General features: G+C 40.2%; 1 protein-coding gene across 25 annotated transcripts in view; it reads left to right on the forward strand.

Moving 5' to 3' along the window:
* The window catches only part of TAFA5 (TAFA chemokine like family member 5), a 466,608-nt gene that overhangs the window by 100,169 nt on the left and 349,544 nt on the right, over positions 1-16,895 (forward strand). The window contains exon 1 of one of the 25 annotated variants that reach the window (XM_064422143.1): positions 8,528-8,937. The exons of 23 other annotated variants lie outside the window; for them this stretch is intronic. In XM_064422143.1, coding sequence (XP_064278213.1) covers positions 8,847-8,937 — 91 coding nt within the window. In that variant the 5' untranslated portion in view covers positions 8,528-8,846. Of the gene's footprint in view, positions 1-8,527; positions 8,938-16,895 lie in introns of those variants that run through there. One more of the 25 variants, XM_064422149.1, reaches the window with a different exon arrangement.

The raw sequence follows: 16,895 nt of genomic DNA on the forward strand, positions 1-16,895 counted from the left end.
TTCTTTTTCTTTACTCTCAAGAACCAGTGGACTATATTATACATGAATGGCTTGTAAAGTGATTGTTTTATATTTCAGAATAGCAAACAAGTTTCTGTACTCACATTAAAGATTTAAATTTAACAAAGATTTCACCTTTACTTGTTCCTGAACACAGACCCAGAAGAAACTTTTATAAAATTCTCTGTCTCTTTTAATGTCATAGTCTGATAATCTCTTGAAAACATGAGAATTATTAGGTTAAAGAAAAGAGTGCCATAGTGGTAAACCCATTTTAATTTATACGTAAAATGTAATAATTGTTAATTCTGTGCATGTAACAATTTTAACTGTTTATTTAAGGTTTTGAATAATTTTAAACCATCTGCACTTAACATTTGTCTGAAAAATATTTGTTTCCCCTTCACTAGCTTAATAGCAACCAAAGATTACTTCTCTCACAAGCATCACCCAACATGCTCAAATATTAGAGGCAGTTGTTGTCTCTTCTCCATATGTTCAGAACCTGTTCTAACTTACTGTGGAGGTGCCTAGTGGTGTTCTGGATATGCACCACTTTTGCTGCAGCTCCCTTTTATACATGCTATAAAAAGAATTGCTAATGGAATGAATTTGAGTGGCCTAACTTCAGCTCCTGATCAACTTTTGTAACATTCAGATTTTGAAAAATATGGACAGTCAAATTTTTAAGAAATGTAAAGGAGGTTCTCTGGTTAAAGTTAAAACTACAGGTCAAAGAGTTCATTGCTTTGAACTGTTGCCAGTGAGTTTGTATAGCAGAATTCATTTCCATAGAATTGTTTATTTATTTTGTTTAGGTTTTTTTTTCTTTTTTTTATTTTCCCTCTCCACTAAGATGGAAGAAAACAACAGACATTACAAATCCGTTAGCTTATTCACTTTTTCATGCAACACTGGTATTGGCCATTCTATAAAGGCTTGCTGTGATATGGCTCATAGAGTTTGTGTGTATTCAGCGTGGCTTTCTCTGTGGGTCTCATTCTCAATTAAGAACTTACTCCCTGAATGTTGCAGCATTTTAGTCGTGTGTTTTTGAGCTAGACCTCAAGAATTGATGCTGGAAACCTGGATCATAACTACATTCCCTTAATTTCATGTGGTTAATCATCCTGGTTAAAATACAAATCCCTTTTCTGAAAAAAAGAGTGAATAATTGTAATTTGAGAAGTGTTTAAAAGTCCAGATGATCTTAAAATACATAAAAAATAAAAATATGAAGATAAGCCTTCTGAGTTTAGTTGCAATTTTTGTGAATAGCCCTATAGTCATTGGAATGTTTCAGCCTATGCCTTGCACATCATTCTTAACTGTGAGTTTCAAGAGTTCAATGTTCTCCCTGAATTTTCATAGACTCACAGAATGGTTTGGGTTGGGAGGGCCTTCCAAAGATCATCTAGTCCAAGCTGTTTGTCATGGTTAGGGACATCTTTCACTAGATCAGTTGGTTTAAAGCCCCATCCAACCTCATCTTGAACACTTCATTTTCATTTCAAGACCATAATCTTACAACTGAAGGCAGATAGAAAGGCCCTTATGACCTTGTACAGTCTCTCTTTGAGATTAGTAGTTCTCTTTGTTGCTGCAATCTGCTGGCTATTTAGGGTGAATAAAAGCATAGTGTGAAGACAGGAATGGATGAAGACCATAGACAAATGAGAAAAAAACAGAGTAGTAAAAGGATGGGCAGATGGACACTGCAGAATAAAAGTTCTCCATTAAGACACATGGGGTTCTTTCCATTAAATTCCATGTTTCTTCTTCTGCTCAAATATAAAACTAGCCACAGGCAGCCATAGCATATGTAATAATGTAGAATAGAAATTAAATCACATCATTTAGATGTCTCTTTCTTCAGACATCAGAATATGTCTTTCTGAACAGGTTGTGTGACAACTTGGTACATCTTGAATTTAAAAAAAAAAAAATCCATACTTTGGAAGGCAAGAATGAGTTTCAGCACTGCAGAGTCTTCACAGAGGATATGCTGCCTGTCTCCCTCCTCACTGATAGTTCATTCATCGCAGCTCACATATTTTCTCATATGCATACTGGCATTAGAGTTCCTTAGAAACTGTAATGGTGGCAAATACCTTCAGTGTAGGAGCTCTAGGATTTTAAGGCTCTAAATTTTTCAATCCCAGATGCACAGAGGTTTTTTATGTAGAAAATTCCCCAGGTCATAATGCTGTCGTTGTTCTCAGTAGGAAACCTTAATTGCAGAGCTAGTTGGATAAGAGTTGGATTAGCTGGCAGAGTGTTGTCTGGAAAATCTTTCAGCTGTGCAATGTTATCACTTCCCCTACGTCCCTCCGCCCCCACCCCTGAGGATTCCTACTACATTTCTACTGCATTTGGTGAGATACATATGTTTTCCCCAGCTACAGGAGCTGTGAAGGGTTCCTCTGGGATATCTAAGTATAAATACCCAAGTGTGTCTTCAGTTGCTAGGTTATTTTTAGTCAATGGGTGGTTACCAAGTCATCTATAATTGTGCTGTTAAATGTGTCAGAGCAGTACTGCAAATTGAGGTGCTCCCTGTAACAGGTGGAGCATATAAAGCAAAATGAGAGAGGACAAAAGCAACATTTGAGAACTGAACTGCTTAGATTTGAATTATATAAGGGGAGATTTCTTGGTGGGCAGATGTGAGGATGATAATCCAGAAGGGCAACATGGATGAAGGAATATGAAAGCAGTGTTTGAGGTGAGTGCATGTGGTGGCTTAACACCTGCTGGTAATTAAACCTCAAATAAGCCACTCCCCTTTCTCCAGCCCCCATCTACTGAGAGAGGGACAAAAGCAGAGACTGTGGGTTGAGACAACAATTTACTGAAAGCAAACAGCAGTGGAATAAGAAAAGCACAGTAGCAGTAGCAATATTAATAACAAAAGTATACAGAAGATACGGTTCTTTACGTGCAAAGGGTGTTCACTAACACCTCAGTGTAGTTCCATGTGGCTGCTCAGACAAAGACAAGATGGGGGATGTTCCTGCAGCTTGGCAGCAGCTCACAATTATTCTTAAGACTAAGACAAGGTGGTGGACATTCTGCAGCCAGCATTCCCCATCCCTGAGCCTGAGACAACGAAAAACAATGATGGACAAACCCCCAGAATTCTCGCAGTGGTGCTGCCTGCATTCTGCACTGCTGGGGTTGACTGTGGCCAGCAATGCTTGGCTCAGCTCCTGTCTGCCCAGCCCAGGCTTGGCTGGGCTCAGGCTCAGCTCGGGCTCAGCTCAGGCTCTGCTGCTCTGCTCCCCTGGCTGCTTCTCGCAATGGTGCCGTGGTACGCGCTTGGCTGGGCTCTGGAGGAAACAGAACAAAATGGTGAACTTCTGGAGTATTTTCCCTTTTTTCCTTCCCCTGGAACCACCCCCCCTGGCAGTGATGATGTAAGCACTATAGAATAGCAGTGTGGCCAGGCCCCAGGGCTCTAGGCTCCCTCCATGAGCAAATCTAGGACACTACACTACACATAGTGCCTGGGCTGGCGCATTGTGTGATTTCAGATACGTGTTTTGGGAGAATTTATCAGTGGTTCAAGGGATCAGAGAGGTCTCACAGAACCTCTAACTTCTTAGGCAGCTCCTTTTTTGGTAGTGGCCAAACGCTGTTACCAAATGGTGACTGCTCTGTGGGAGAATGTTCAATGAGTTCCCAGTGGAAAACTGTCTACATGGCCATCAACTGCTGGCACAAATCTTTATAAATAGAAAAGAGGAAGAAATAGAAATAGAATATTTCTGAATAGAAAGTCATTAAGATGGCAGGAAGAAGACATGAACAGTAAAATAACGTAACTGAAAAACAAAATGAGATAAAATTACTTAAAAACCCCATAAACTGTCAAAAGTTCTAAGTAAACAGGCACTGTTAGCAAGAAGTTTACAAAGTGGCAATTCTAAATTATCTAGGCTGTGCTATCCCTTTTTTGAATCTGCCACTAGGAAAAAGGGCATGAAGCAGCATATAGCCTGTCAAAAATATTAAAGATATATTAAAGGATCACCTACTTCGGTAAGTCAGGGAAAAAAAATGAAAGTTTTAGGTGTTCATGGAATGAGATAGTCAAATGTATTTGTGGTTCCTATGGTAGCCACATCATGTCACAAAACAGAGATCAATAGCATCTCTTTAGATGTTAATTTCAACTCCAGTGGCAGTTACCCACCATCAGCTGAAGACGAAGAATAAGATTTTGAGGAGTACTGTAGTTGTGCCTAGCTCAAAAGCAAAGAAATGCAAGCCAGCCATTGGTATGCAGAGAAAAGAGGAGGAAAAAAAATGCTTAAACGCTGCTAAAACTAATTGATGGAAATATATTTGTCTGTACTCATTCCTATATATTCAATATATCTTATATTTTGGTTATATTCAAAATGGAAAAGGATTTATAATGCTACTTCAGGCATATGTGAAAGATGAACTGGATGAATTTCAACAAAATAAAATGTTAAACTTAGCATCAGGAGAAACATTCCAGCTGAGAGAACCACTGGGCTGGAATAATCACCTCAAGTGGCTGGTGACAGACTACTGCCTGAGTAACTCAAAAGTAACAAAAATGAAATCCAGTGGGCATTGGCAAGAGTTTGGTCTAGATAACCTAATAATAACTATTGTCTTACCTATTTTTTTTTCCAAAGCCAGAAGTAGTTTCCAAGTTCATTACTTAAAATATGCTAACGTCACATCTTGTGCTCCTGCATTTAGATCTGCATTGGCCATGCATAATTTGGGGGCTTATTGCATGAACAAGAATAAAATAGTTATGCAAAAGGCATTTGACCTAGCTGGAAATGGTAGGACTTTATTTCTAGGTATGTGGAATACAATCTGATCATGATTGTTTTCCAGGAATTTTAGCACATCTTTATTTATAAAATATCTCAGTAGCGAAGAATAAATCTTACAGAGTCTGGTAGAATCTTTTCACAAAATTAAATGCAGAGTATGGATATTTTTTTCAAGTCTCTATACTTGAGCAAAGGCTGCTGTTTTTGCTACTGAGTTCCAGTTTTAGTAATTCTGTAGAATTCAACTCAATTTTTGGTAAAAAGAACAAATGAGCTGTATTTCCAAAAGAGAACATTTGAAAATTATGCACTTATTTTTCTGCTGCTTTCTTGTAATATCTCAGAAGATCTTCTATCTCTTACACATTTGCTCTTGCTCCCTGATCATAAGGAAAATGTATTCCTCACTTCTCTTCCCAGCTGCAAAAGTCTTCTATATCAGAAATGTCTGCCAATGCCATCACCATCCTTTACCATCTTTCAGATGCTGAGCATTGCTCCTTCAACTTTAAAACACAATGGGAAAAACCCCTGTGAAGTGGTTCCCTAGAAGGAGCTACTGCTATGATCACAGCTTTTTGCCTCTCTATTGCTGAAGATTAATGGGGTCAAGACAAAACCTGGAAATGCAGCGAGAGGTTTGCAAATCTGTTATGGCCTAAGCAGCTTAGAAGTTGTTTGACAGGTGTTATTCCATTAGTTGGGGATGCAAATGTTAGTTGGCTGAAAGATAAGGAGGGAATTTTTATCAGTGGAATTTATTCAGAAAAGTCTTCCAGAAAAGTCTACATGGGTAACTTGAGTTATCTTTAATATTTTATAAATCTTTATGCAGGTAACAAGTAAAGAAATTGAAGATTGATATTTTTGACTAGGACTCACCCTGTTTGAAAAGTCCAAAGCTATTTAGAAAACACAAAACTGAGAGTGAACCATATGTAGTACAGCAAGTGGCGTTGCCAGGTACCACTGTCCTCTCAAATGGGAAGTCTTCTGGAATTCTTTGTTGCTATGAGACTAAATATGCCTGTACAGTGTGAGTGCTGAACCAGAGTTTGCTCCCACTTCCACTAGTGTGCAAGTAGAGTGACTTCGCTGCAGCCAGGGAGAACAATGCCATGTTCTGATGTTTTCTTTATGAAGGGTCTGACCTAAAGGCCACAGAAACCCAGGCATACTTGTCTAGTTCAGAAGCTCAGAGAAGTAAGACTAGTTTAAAATGAGAGAAAGCACCATCTTGCACCTCAAAAGGAGCAAGAACAAGCTCTTGGGGGTTCTGACCCATTGACAATGGATCTTCGTGTGCTTTTAGTAAAAAAGGAAAGAAATGAGTAAAATTTTTCAGAGGATTTTTCTCTAAACATTTTCAGACTAAAAGATACTTATTGCGGACTGTGTAAACTCTGAAGTTTGACACTTTTAAAATCCTGTGGATTTTGAAGTTACCTGTGGATTTTAAAGCTGGTATATCGGTGGGGGGCAGGGGGGAGAGAGATTTGTTTGCTTAAGTACAAAATCTGTGAATTTTCTTTAGCTACTTGACACTTTTTTCTTTCACCCAGAAGACAAATACACAAACAAAACTCAACTTGAACTGTGCACAAGCATGGCAAATTTCTCACCAAAGTGTAAATTTCAGAATGAAAGATTTACAGTGGAATTCCTGTAGTGTAGCTATGACATTGCTTTAACATTGCATTGCTGTAATCTTCAAATATAGTAAATGCAATACATGGGTTTATAGGGATTTGTGTGAAGTTTAAAATTCAAAAGATGGTTGTTTTTAATGTTTCTCTGTGATATCTGTGAAAAACGAAAAGGCATAGAGATGAGTTTGAGACACATCATCAACAGCATGAGAGATGTTTGCCCAATAAAAATACTGATCTTTTATTAATCTGTCCTTTCAAGCATCTGGAAACCCTTTCCTGCTTTCTTAAAAATAAGCAAATATTTAAATATTAAATACTACCAAAAAAACCCCAACAAAAAACCAAAAAAAGAAAACCAAAACAAACAAACAAACAAACCAAAAAAAACCACAAAAAACCCAAACAAAATAAACCAAACCAAAACAAACAAAAAACCAAAAGTGCAATCCACAACATAAATGCAGATGTAACCAAGGTGCTATGAAAACAAAGCTCTCAGCATGCAAGTATTCCCTCACTTGGTTTAAATCTCCAAAACCATGGGTGTCTATCCCGGAGAAACCGGGGGAGCTCACTGGCCGTCGGTGCGTTACCGTCGTTGTCACTGTTGTGCAGTGAGCCTACAGCCAGTCCGAGCAGCTCCGCAACTTCCAGCGGAGGACACGCCGGAGGAGCCTCCGCTGTAGCACCGTCCGGCCCGCCGAGGCCGCTGGGCGCTCTGGCCGCCAGCCCTCGCCCCGCGGCCTCCGGGGAGCTGCGAACCGCACCTGCCCTGCCGCACCTCCGCTGCTGGAGCCGCTCTCCCCGCATTCCGCGGCCGCCGCTCGCTCCGCGCTCCGCCCGCGGGGCAGCGCCGGCCGCGCTGCGGGACACGCACGCACCGCGGAGGCTGCGCGGCGCAGCGGCGGCGTTTGAACACGAGAGGCGCGGAGCCTGCGCGGGCAGAGGGCACCGTGAGGGAGCCCGGCTCGGGCAGCCCCCCTGTACAGCCGGCAGCACTTCGGCGTGCGGCTGTTAACCCTGCCCTGCTCCGCACCGCCGAGCCGCCGCCGGCCGCCTGTGCGCACCGAGCGCGGTGCCCTGACCGGGCAGCCCCGGCCGTCGGGGCGGCCCCCGGGTGCGGAGCGCCCCGCCGCGCCTGCACCACGTCCCGCAACGGCGGGGCCGAGCGCGCAGTCCCCGCGGAGCGGCCCCGCATCGCAGCACCGCCCCGGCCTTCCCGCCCCCCCGCTCTACGGCAGCCGGTGGCCGCGGCAGGCTCCTTCCCCTGGAGTGGGAGGGCGGCAGCAAAATCACAGCCTTGGTGTTCCGGGGGTTTTTTTGTGGGCTGTGGAATTTTTTTTCTTTTTTTTTTTTTCCTTTTTTTTCTCACGCTGATTTATTAGATTCTTTCATTTGCTCTCCTGTTTTCCACGGGGATTGCTGCAGCGGAGGCATCAACCTGTAGACTGAGAGAGCCCGCCGTACCCGGCGCGGCTGCTCGGAGGGCGCGTTGCGGTGCCACCGCCGGGGCGCGGCCCCGGGACGGGGTCGACCTCGCGGACAGACGGCGGGCGAGGGAGCGGGGCCAGCCACGGCGCCTGGGGGACCTCTCGGGGCCGGGAGACGAGGAGCCCCGGCGGCGGAGGTGCGAGTCCAAAGGCAGCAGAGCAGCGATCTGTGCGAGAGCCCCCGAGCGGCCCCGCGTTTGCCAGGGACGGCGGGCTGAACTGAGTTCCCTCCCGCCCCTCGCACCCGCACTGGAGAGCATCTCCGAGCCGGGGGAGGAGGAAGGGGGTGCAACAAATTGCCGCCAGCCGGGAGAAGTTGCAGTAAAGAGAGATCCCTCCCTCCCTCCCGCTCCCTCCCCTCCCCGCTCGCTCTCTCCTCCCCGAGCCGTGGCAGCGAGCAGCGGAGCAGCGGCCCGACGAGCGAGCGGCACCCGCAGCCCGGCGATGCTGCAGCGGCTCCCGCGGAGCCTCGGCGGGGAGGGCCCGGCCCCTGCGCGCCCTGCGCCGGCCGGCGGCGGCGCGCCCTGAGCGGCGGCGGCGGCCCCGCGCCCCCGCGGCGCAGCGGGCGCTGTTGCGCAACCCTGCCCGGCGCTGCCGGCTCCCTGCCCCCGCCGCCGGCTCGCCGCGGCTCCCGCGGAGACGGAGCGCTGATTCATGGGGCCCCGCGCCGGCTGCCTCGGCGAGGAGAGCGCGGCGCTGCCGCTGCCCCCGCGCGGGGTGTGAAGCCCCGGCCCCTCCTCCGCAGCCCCGGGCTCGCCCGCCCTGCTCGGGAGTGTGGTCCCTGCCGGGAGCCGCCGCGCCTGGCGCACAGAGGGAAGCGTTGATGCATCGCTGTGGAAATTCATTGTGTGACTTTCTGGGTATTTACTGAGTTTCAGACCGAGATGCAGCTCTTGAAAGCTTTATGGGCACTAGCAGGAGCAGCGATCTGCTGTTTTCTTATATTTGTCATCCACTCACAGTTTCTTAAAGAAGGTAATTGTATGTGCATGTCTACATATCCTGTTCTTTAATACTAAGATCTTTACGAGGTGCCTTAATTATTTTTACTGTTTCCAGTATGTTCTATTTACAGCAGTGCTTCCACGCTATTTTTCCTTTCCGTTTTAAAGCCTTTTCAATTTTGTTGCTTTAGGTAATAGGTAGGCTTAGACTTACATCTTTGCTAAATGTATATATATTATATGTATATATAAATATATATATATGAAATCTGTATGATGTTTATAGTCGATGTTTTAGCTGACGTCTCATTTCTTTATGGGGCATGTATAGTGTATAGAAAATATTTGTTGCTATCAGATGACCACAAAACAGTAGTCATCATGGGAATATTAATAAACCAAAAAACCCCTTAACAAGTAAACGTCTTATTTTTATACCAAATCAATAGGCATCCTTTGCCTCTTCCTTATTCAGTACATTTTCAATAGATGGCACTAAAGTTCTATGGAAAGGGCAGGGCAGAGCAAATCCTGGGCATTCAACGTCTTCCTTCCCTTCACTGCCCCGAAACGGGAAGAGGCCTTTGCGTGGCTTCTAGGCTCCTGTTTTTACCACCTTCTGGTCAGAAAACTGTGATTACAATTTATAGGAAAAAATAATTTGAATTGTCGGGCAGGCTTTCGTCTTTTTTTCTTGTTTTTTTTTCCCTTCATGAATTGGGTGGAAAAAAAATGCTTGAGTAAGTGAGTGGAGGGATTTTTCCTGGGGAGTAATCCTTTTACTGCTCTTTTTTTGTTTTGTTTTGTTTTCTTTCCTCAGGAAATTAGTATTTTCTTTTTTTCCCCCTACTGCTAAAGTAATTAGTCCATTTGTTACTTGCATAGCAAACTGTACTCTGAGATTCAAGTGTGAATCCTGAAAAATGTATATATATTTTGTGGTGTATGGAAAAGTCCAGTCCTGTTTTTTAAGCAGTATTAACAAAGATAACACAACAATATGGGGGTTTTGGTGAACCCATTTTTGCTTTTTTTACCATTATAATGTAGTTGAGAATATAGCTGGAGGAAAAAGGAGCTAAGCTCTGTTCGGAGTGCTGGCTGTGTAAAGCAGGGAAAAACTTTTTTGGGACAAAGTTTCACTCAAAGGCTGGGCAAAGTGACTACCCTGCAACCTCTGAAGCATCAGTACTGATTTTAATTTAGTGTCAGTCTCAACAAAACATGAGGCTCTATGTTTTCACTGATTTTTTTTTTCTGAAATTAGTAAACTCTGATTTAGTTAATTTAGGAACATTATTCAGATACCTCCAGTGCTAAACATTTCTCCTTTGAAAACCTACCCATGCTATAATTTCATTGTGTGCAATGCCTCCCACATAGCGACTTATTTAACATTCTTTTAAAATGTTCAGACAACTGTATTTTTATATATCTGTCTAATTACATGGCCTGTTTTGAGGAGATTTTGCAGACTTTTGTGCTGTTCTTTTACTCTATTTGCCATTTTACTGCTTTTTTTCTTCTTCTAAGCCTTTTAGGGCTTGAGGTCTGTGTTACTGTAAAAAATCCTCAAAAGAGGAAGCATTTTGTTTCCCTTAAAATATTTCATTTTGCCTTGTAGGAATAGAAAGCTAGCAAATCATTTTAAGAAAACAGAACTCATGGCGGTACACGAAGGACTTTTAACACATTTTACATTTTTCTAGCAATTATAACCATTTTTAACATGGGCTGCAGACAGTATATTTAAGCTCTTTAAAGCTAAAGATAACTTAATTAGATCAGTTTGTTTATATTTGTTCCCGAACCATTTCTGCTTTCTTTAGCAATGAAAACTATATACTGACTATAAATTGCATATATTGGGACAGCTGTCAGACTTTTCTTGACAGGTGCTAATCTCCATGATAGCATTTTGGCCCTTTCCATGCAATTACTTCAGCAGTGTATGTATTCCTTCCTCCTTGTGGTTTCAATAAAGACAGGGAATAGTTTGATGGAGTTGCATGAAAGTCTGCACAGTATGACTGAGCTTTTTTTTTATGAAGAACTTTTAAAATATCCAATAAAAGTGAATGGTTTAAGCATAAGATATCTAAATGAAGGCATATAAAAGAATGAGAATTAGATAACACTGGATTTAATCTATGTATTGTAAGCAGTTTGAAAAATAAGATTTACATGTACTTTTTTTTTTCATTTTTGAACGTGGTGTCTTATGTTACTTTCAATAAGAAAATAAAGAGAAAAACTGTGAGGAAAGAACAAGCAAATAATTTAACCATATTAATGTGAACCTCATTAGTGTATTAAGTAAATGTATAAAGAAGAATATGTGTGAGATTACCTCACTACCTTCATAAGATTTGAAGTATTTTTCTGATAAAACTATTCCTTTACATCATAATTTTATAAAAAGTTAGGAATGCTGTGTCTCATTGCACATGATGTTAGACTGTTGATTTCCAGGCAAAAAGATTAATTTCCCATTGGAGCCTAATGAGCTACAGAGGCTTGCTGTTTGTAACACAGCTGTGTGGTCAAATTCCTAAGTTAAAATGCTTGGCCACTTTAATTTGATTATTGCTTGTGCAGAAGGATAATTTTCTGTTGTCCCAAAGAACATTCAAATAAGCCACCAGTTTGAGTAGCTTGATCAGATTAGTTGATAACACGTATCTCCTGAGGCAAGTTGATGGTACAAGTCCATACACCAAGCATTTCTGTTGTATGCAAGACAATTGATTTAGGAAGAATGACATGTAAAAGTAATTAAAGTGCCAACCTGATTTATTAATGCATATTCTTTCAATTTTTTCATCTATCAAAATATTTACTGCTTTATTTTTCCAGAGCTAGATTTTAACAGAAAACTGACATAATCTTCACTTCATACAAAATTATGTAATTACTACGTATATTTTTCTGAGTTCATTTTCCTTTTACTCACTTGGAATTACTGATGTTATGTGGTAGGCTATGGTCTTGTGGCCTATTAACACAACGTATTTTTTATAATTTCAGTTGTACTGTGAGGCTAGAGTGTGTAGAACTTCCATGACATCCAGCTGAAACTTATTACCAGAACCAAACCCTCCTTCAGTCCCATTCATAAATATGAGATTGTATGTTGCTACAGCCAACTGAGATTTTTTTTTCATAGGTAATGTTAACTTTGTGTTGATTTCATTTTAGTTCCTGTGCTGAAGTGGGCCTGTCTTACTTCTTAAATATTTTTATATACATTTGTGAATTCAGGCAGTTTGGTAATAGCATTACATTACTCCCGTATAAATGGTGTTAAGAAACAATGAACGCTTGTTCTGAGATGAGTGGGAAAGAGCTGTTTAAATGTCTATTTTCCTGAATATGTTTTTTTCAGGAAGTGAAGAATGGGTAACACAGGGTGCCATTTTTCCACACTTAGGCTTTTGTGTGGAAATACAGGTCGTCCTGTGGCTAATCCGTTCCCCTATGTCCAATCTGTCCTTCAGTGTTTCTAAAAGATGAATAGAGCTGTGAACCCAGAAAAGGGTATTGTGATATATAATTGCAGTCCCATGCCTGTCTGATCTTTCTGCAAAGCAGTTTAACATACTCTAGTCAGCTGCAGTCAGTATGAAGGAGGGTTTAAGATTTCAGTATCTAAAACTTTTTGCATAGTCTATTGAAAATTAAAAGTAACCAAGGGTAGTCACTACCCACATCTGATTTTGGGTGATTCATTAGCTAATATTGTTTAACACATTTATTAAAAGAGAAATGAAAAACATTTGAGTTAGTGTTACACCCCATCAGCTGTGGGAACTCCTTTGCCCGTGACAAGGACCTCTTTCATGTAGTAGAACTTTTTAACCATTCAGACACTGCAGTGATGGGGAAAGGTGAAGGATACAGTTTCTAAATGTGTCTTTGAGTCTCATAGAAAGTAGGGCAGTTATGGAGTTACTTAAGAAGGGTATGTGTACCTGGCAGCCAAGCTGTGTTACAGCCCTGGGTGTGCTTTAAAGCTTTATGTGCTGATAGCTCATTGGGGGATAGAAATGTCTAATTTATTAAAAGGTGCATTGATGTTTTGAATGCTTTAGGAGATTTGGCTGATGTTAGCTTTGTTTGGAGAGGGACTGCACAGGGGCAAATTAAATCTCATGAATCTATCTTAAAGTATAGAGGATTGGAATATTCAGATCCCAAAACTTGCTTCCAATAAGGTGGTTTTCTGTTGATACACTGCTGTAGTTGAGACAAGAGAATTCCAGTACTTCTTTTATAACCATATGATTATGGCTATGAACAAAAATTTAGTGTCATTTGTGCAGCTTTAATGTATACTTATGTATATGAATAAGGTATCTGTTTAGCAAATTTTTCATAGTTATCGCTTTTTCTTTTCTCCACAGGCAACAATTAGCAATTTTGGTTACACTTGTAGGCACTTCTATGTCAATTCTATTCATAGGAATTAGTGTCACAGTAGTGAAAAATACTACAGCACTTTTTTATAAAAGAGTGCAATATTGCACATAACAACTTGCTTAAGTTTTATACTTAATATCTTTTTTTTTCTGTCACTTTTTATACAGATTTAAATACTGTATCCTTTATACAGAAAAAGCTTTATGCATATTTTTGGTTTTACCATGTACGTTTTCACACTGACAATAATAAGGCACATATTCCATTTAGCTGTGTAATCCCAAAGAACTCTGCTACTTCTTCTGCTAATGTTTGAAAATGTCTACTGACAGTATACCCAAGATGATTTTTAAAGTGCTTTCTGCTCATATAACCTGATGTCTTGAGGAAGCTGGTATTGCTAATGTTTACTGCTGTGTAAAACCTTCTGAGGAAAGGAGCTGTTATCTTCTAAAACGTTTTCAGCCTTTGGCCCTCAAAATTTTCCTAGAAGGAACTGGAATGTGACTTAGTATGACAGATAATATTGCTATCTTTTAATTTTTCTTTTATCTTTAAAACATAAAAAAAAATTACTTGAACCAGTTAAATGCAGAAAGAGAAGTGCTTTTAAGAATGTGTGTGTGTGGGGGGGAGTTTTGGTGGTTTTTTTTGGTTTTTTTTCAGTTTTCCCTTTTATGCTTTACCAGTGTCTCAAAACAAGTAAGATACCTTGCATACCAGATGTGCTGCATATGTTACCTATATATAGTAAAACTGAGTTGAGGACAGTGTGTCCCAGCTGCAAATTTGCTGAAGGGTTTGTTACATTTAAAGCACTGTAGTGTAATTTTTTTTCCACTGTCTATCTTCCATGCATTTTTTTGGAGGGGTCTTGTGAAGGGGCAGATATGAACAATATTTTCAGTGCAGGACATCAGAGTAGAGAGAGGCACAGAATGCAGAATTGGAAAGTTTACTCTTCCCATCCAGGAAACAGAATTGGTGGTTGAATAGCCCTAAGCTTGAATAAGGACTACATAGGAAAGAAAATGTGAAAGGTATCCAATCTCTCTTTGCATTTTTGATATAGTTTTATGGCAGCTAAATAGAATTAAGACCCAGTTGTGGCTATGTGATGGTGTGTGGCTCATTGGAACTGCAGAAAAATGAGAGGAGGTCCTGCTTTGAGGATAAAATATCTTTGTATTTGAAATTTTTTTATGTTTCCAGTCTGTTGTTTTTTGTTTCTTTGCTTGTTTTTTTCAATAGGATTAGAGAGGTGTAGCAGTGAAAGGAAGCAATGCAGACAAAATTCTCAATAATTTTCTTTTCAGGGAGGCAGGAAAGATGTTCTCTATGTGGCATCTGCTGTGCTGGGTTGTACCAAGAGGGGGAGTCTGGCAGGTTTTCTGCCCATGCGAGGAAGCTTTGAAATAGTCGTTCACTTTGGGTGTTTAATATGAACTACTTGTATGTCTTCCAATGGTATAAATCTCCAACTTTTACCCACTGAGCAACTTAAAAAAAGCCATTAGTAAGAGATTTTTCAGTAGCCTTTTTACGATTGCCAGTTTTCATAGCCCAGGAGCACAAATGATGAATTATTGACCTTTCTCAGCATTTATCAGCACTACCTGTTCCTAAAGGCAGTACTATAGACTGGAGTGAGTCACATCATACGAAAGTGCATGCTTTTTAGATCTGTTGGTTATATTTATTTTTCTCATTTCTTAGCAGGCATACACTGTATCAAATATTAAACTGCCCAAACAAGACACACACAACTGAGACTTTTTGAAACTGAACTAAAAAGGCCAAATAAGAAAAAAAAAAGCATGTATTTCAAAGTTGAGTTCAATATAATATTGATGAGAGAAGCCATATTTTTTTTAATTCACTAGTCAAAACAGAGATAAAATTATTCTCTTCATATATATATTTTTAAAAAGTTCTTTATAATCACATGAAGAAAAGACACAACACAATTGTACTAATTAAAATAACAGTATTTTTTTCTAGTAGTATTTGGATATCCCAGTTGGAATTGATCATTCAGCTGAGTATGACTGGCCAACTGGGGTATCTATTGCACCCAATATTGCATTTTAGCTAAGATTTATTTTTGTTAGAAATTACATCCTCATGCTACTTATAACCCATAGTGATAGTAGGTTCTGTTTAATAAAATCCTATTTGCCTAAATCTGCTTTCTATGTTTGTCCTAGACATTCAACACAACATAGTGAATCTGCCTGTTCATTATATTTTACCTTTGGCAGCACATCAGTTCACAAGTAAATCTTACTGAGAGCAAAAGATCTTGCTACTAATTGTTGTTAGAAGCAATGAGTAACATGTTTGGAATATGTCCAAACAGGAAATTAATACAGAAATAAACAGTACTAATATTTTCTTAAGGCAGACCGTGTACTAATGTGTATTTTCACATGAGTGATGTATTATTTTTGACCATAAAAAGGAAAGGAGATTGTATTAATTTACCAGGTAAAAGAATTATTTGTAATGGGCAAATATTTTCTGAGCCTCAGCTTCTTTCTAATGTTCCACAAGGCTATGTGGTGTTTCAAAGTTTGCATGTTTAATTGTAGTCACACATGAGAAAAGATTAAGTGGATTCACAGGAGAACAAAGGGAATAGCTAAATCTTTAGGAGATATGACCTAGAAAAAAGAACTAAAGACAGTAGTATTACCAAGTTTAGAGAAGAGATTACTAGCATGATAAGAGATTTCAGTGGGTAAAATTCTTCCTGGAGAATAACAAGCCATCCTTTCTGTAAAGTGGGGAGATCATAAGAAGCAATGAATGCAAACTGATTCGAGGGAAATTTAAGCTAGGCATTAGGAAAGGTTGCAGCAGGACAGATTTGTACTGGTGCTGTAGGGAGAACTTGCTATTGGCAAGAACAGTTAAGCATTGTGATAGATTTTCTTGAGAAGTTATGGAATAGGAGAGTTTTATCTCCAGATCACAATCTTGTCTGTAGGGAACAGTATTCTTAAATTGAATCAGACAGATGGACTAGGTGATTTCTTGAAGTCTCTTGAAGTCTGATTCTCTGAAATGTGCATTTACCTAAAACTTACAAAGGTTAAAGATATTTAAACATCAAACTTCAGGGCAATTTTCTGTTGGCTGCTGAAGTCAATAGGCTCATGAGAAATTATCCTAGGGTCTGAAAGTATCATAGAACAAAAAAAATTCCAAGAAATCAGCTAGTATTTTAAGTATATTATTAGTTAAATCATACCTTTTTTTTGAGTTGCAGATGCAATTTAAAAACAAACAATATAAAAAAAAGTAACAGAAAATATCATGATGCACATAAATTTTAAGTACTGTTTATCTTGCAAGCTATTTAGGACTCAAAGGTGTCCTGAATCAGGACCATGCTCTGTTTGCACGTCTTCATATGCAATGAGCAGTGAAATAGAGGTATTAGTCTAATTCACATTCTGGTATTTCTTATAAGATGTGGATTTGTGTTAAAGATTGTTTCTGCCAGTCTGCTCTTGTTACCCCAGCATGTGAACGGCTTATCCCCAGGTTATTTTATGGCTGCTCTGA

Source organism: Passer domesticus, chromosome 5 (assembly GCF_036417665.1).
Source record: "Passer domesticus isolate bPasDom1 chromosome 5, bPasDom1.hap1, whole genome shotgun sequence".
NCBI lineage: Eukaryota > Metazoa > Chordata > Aves > Passeriformes > Passeridae > Passer > Passer domesticus.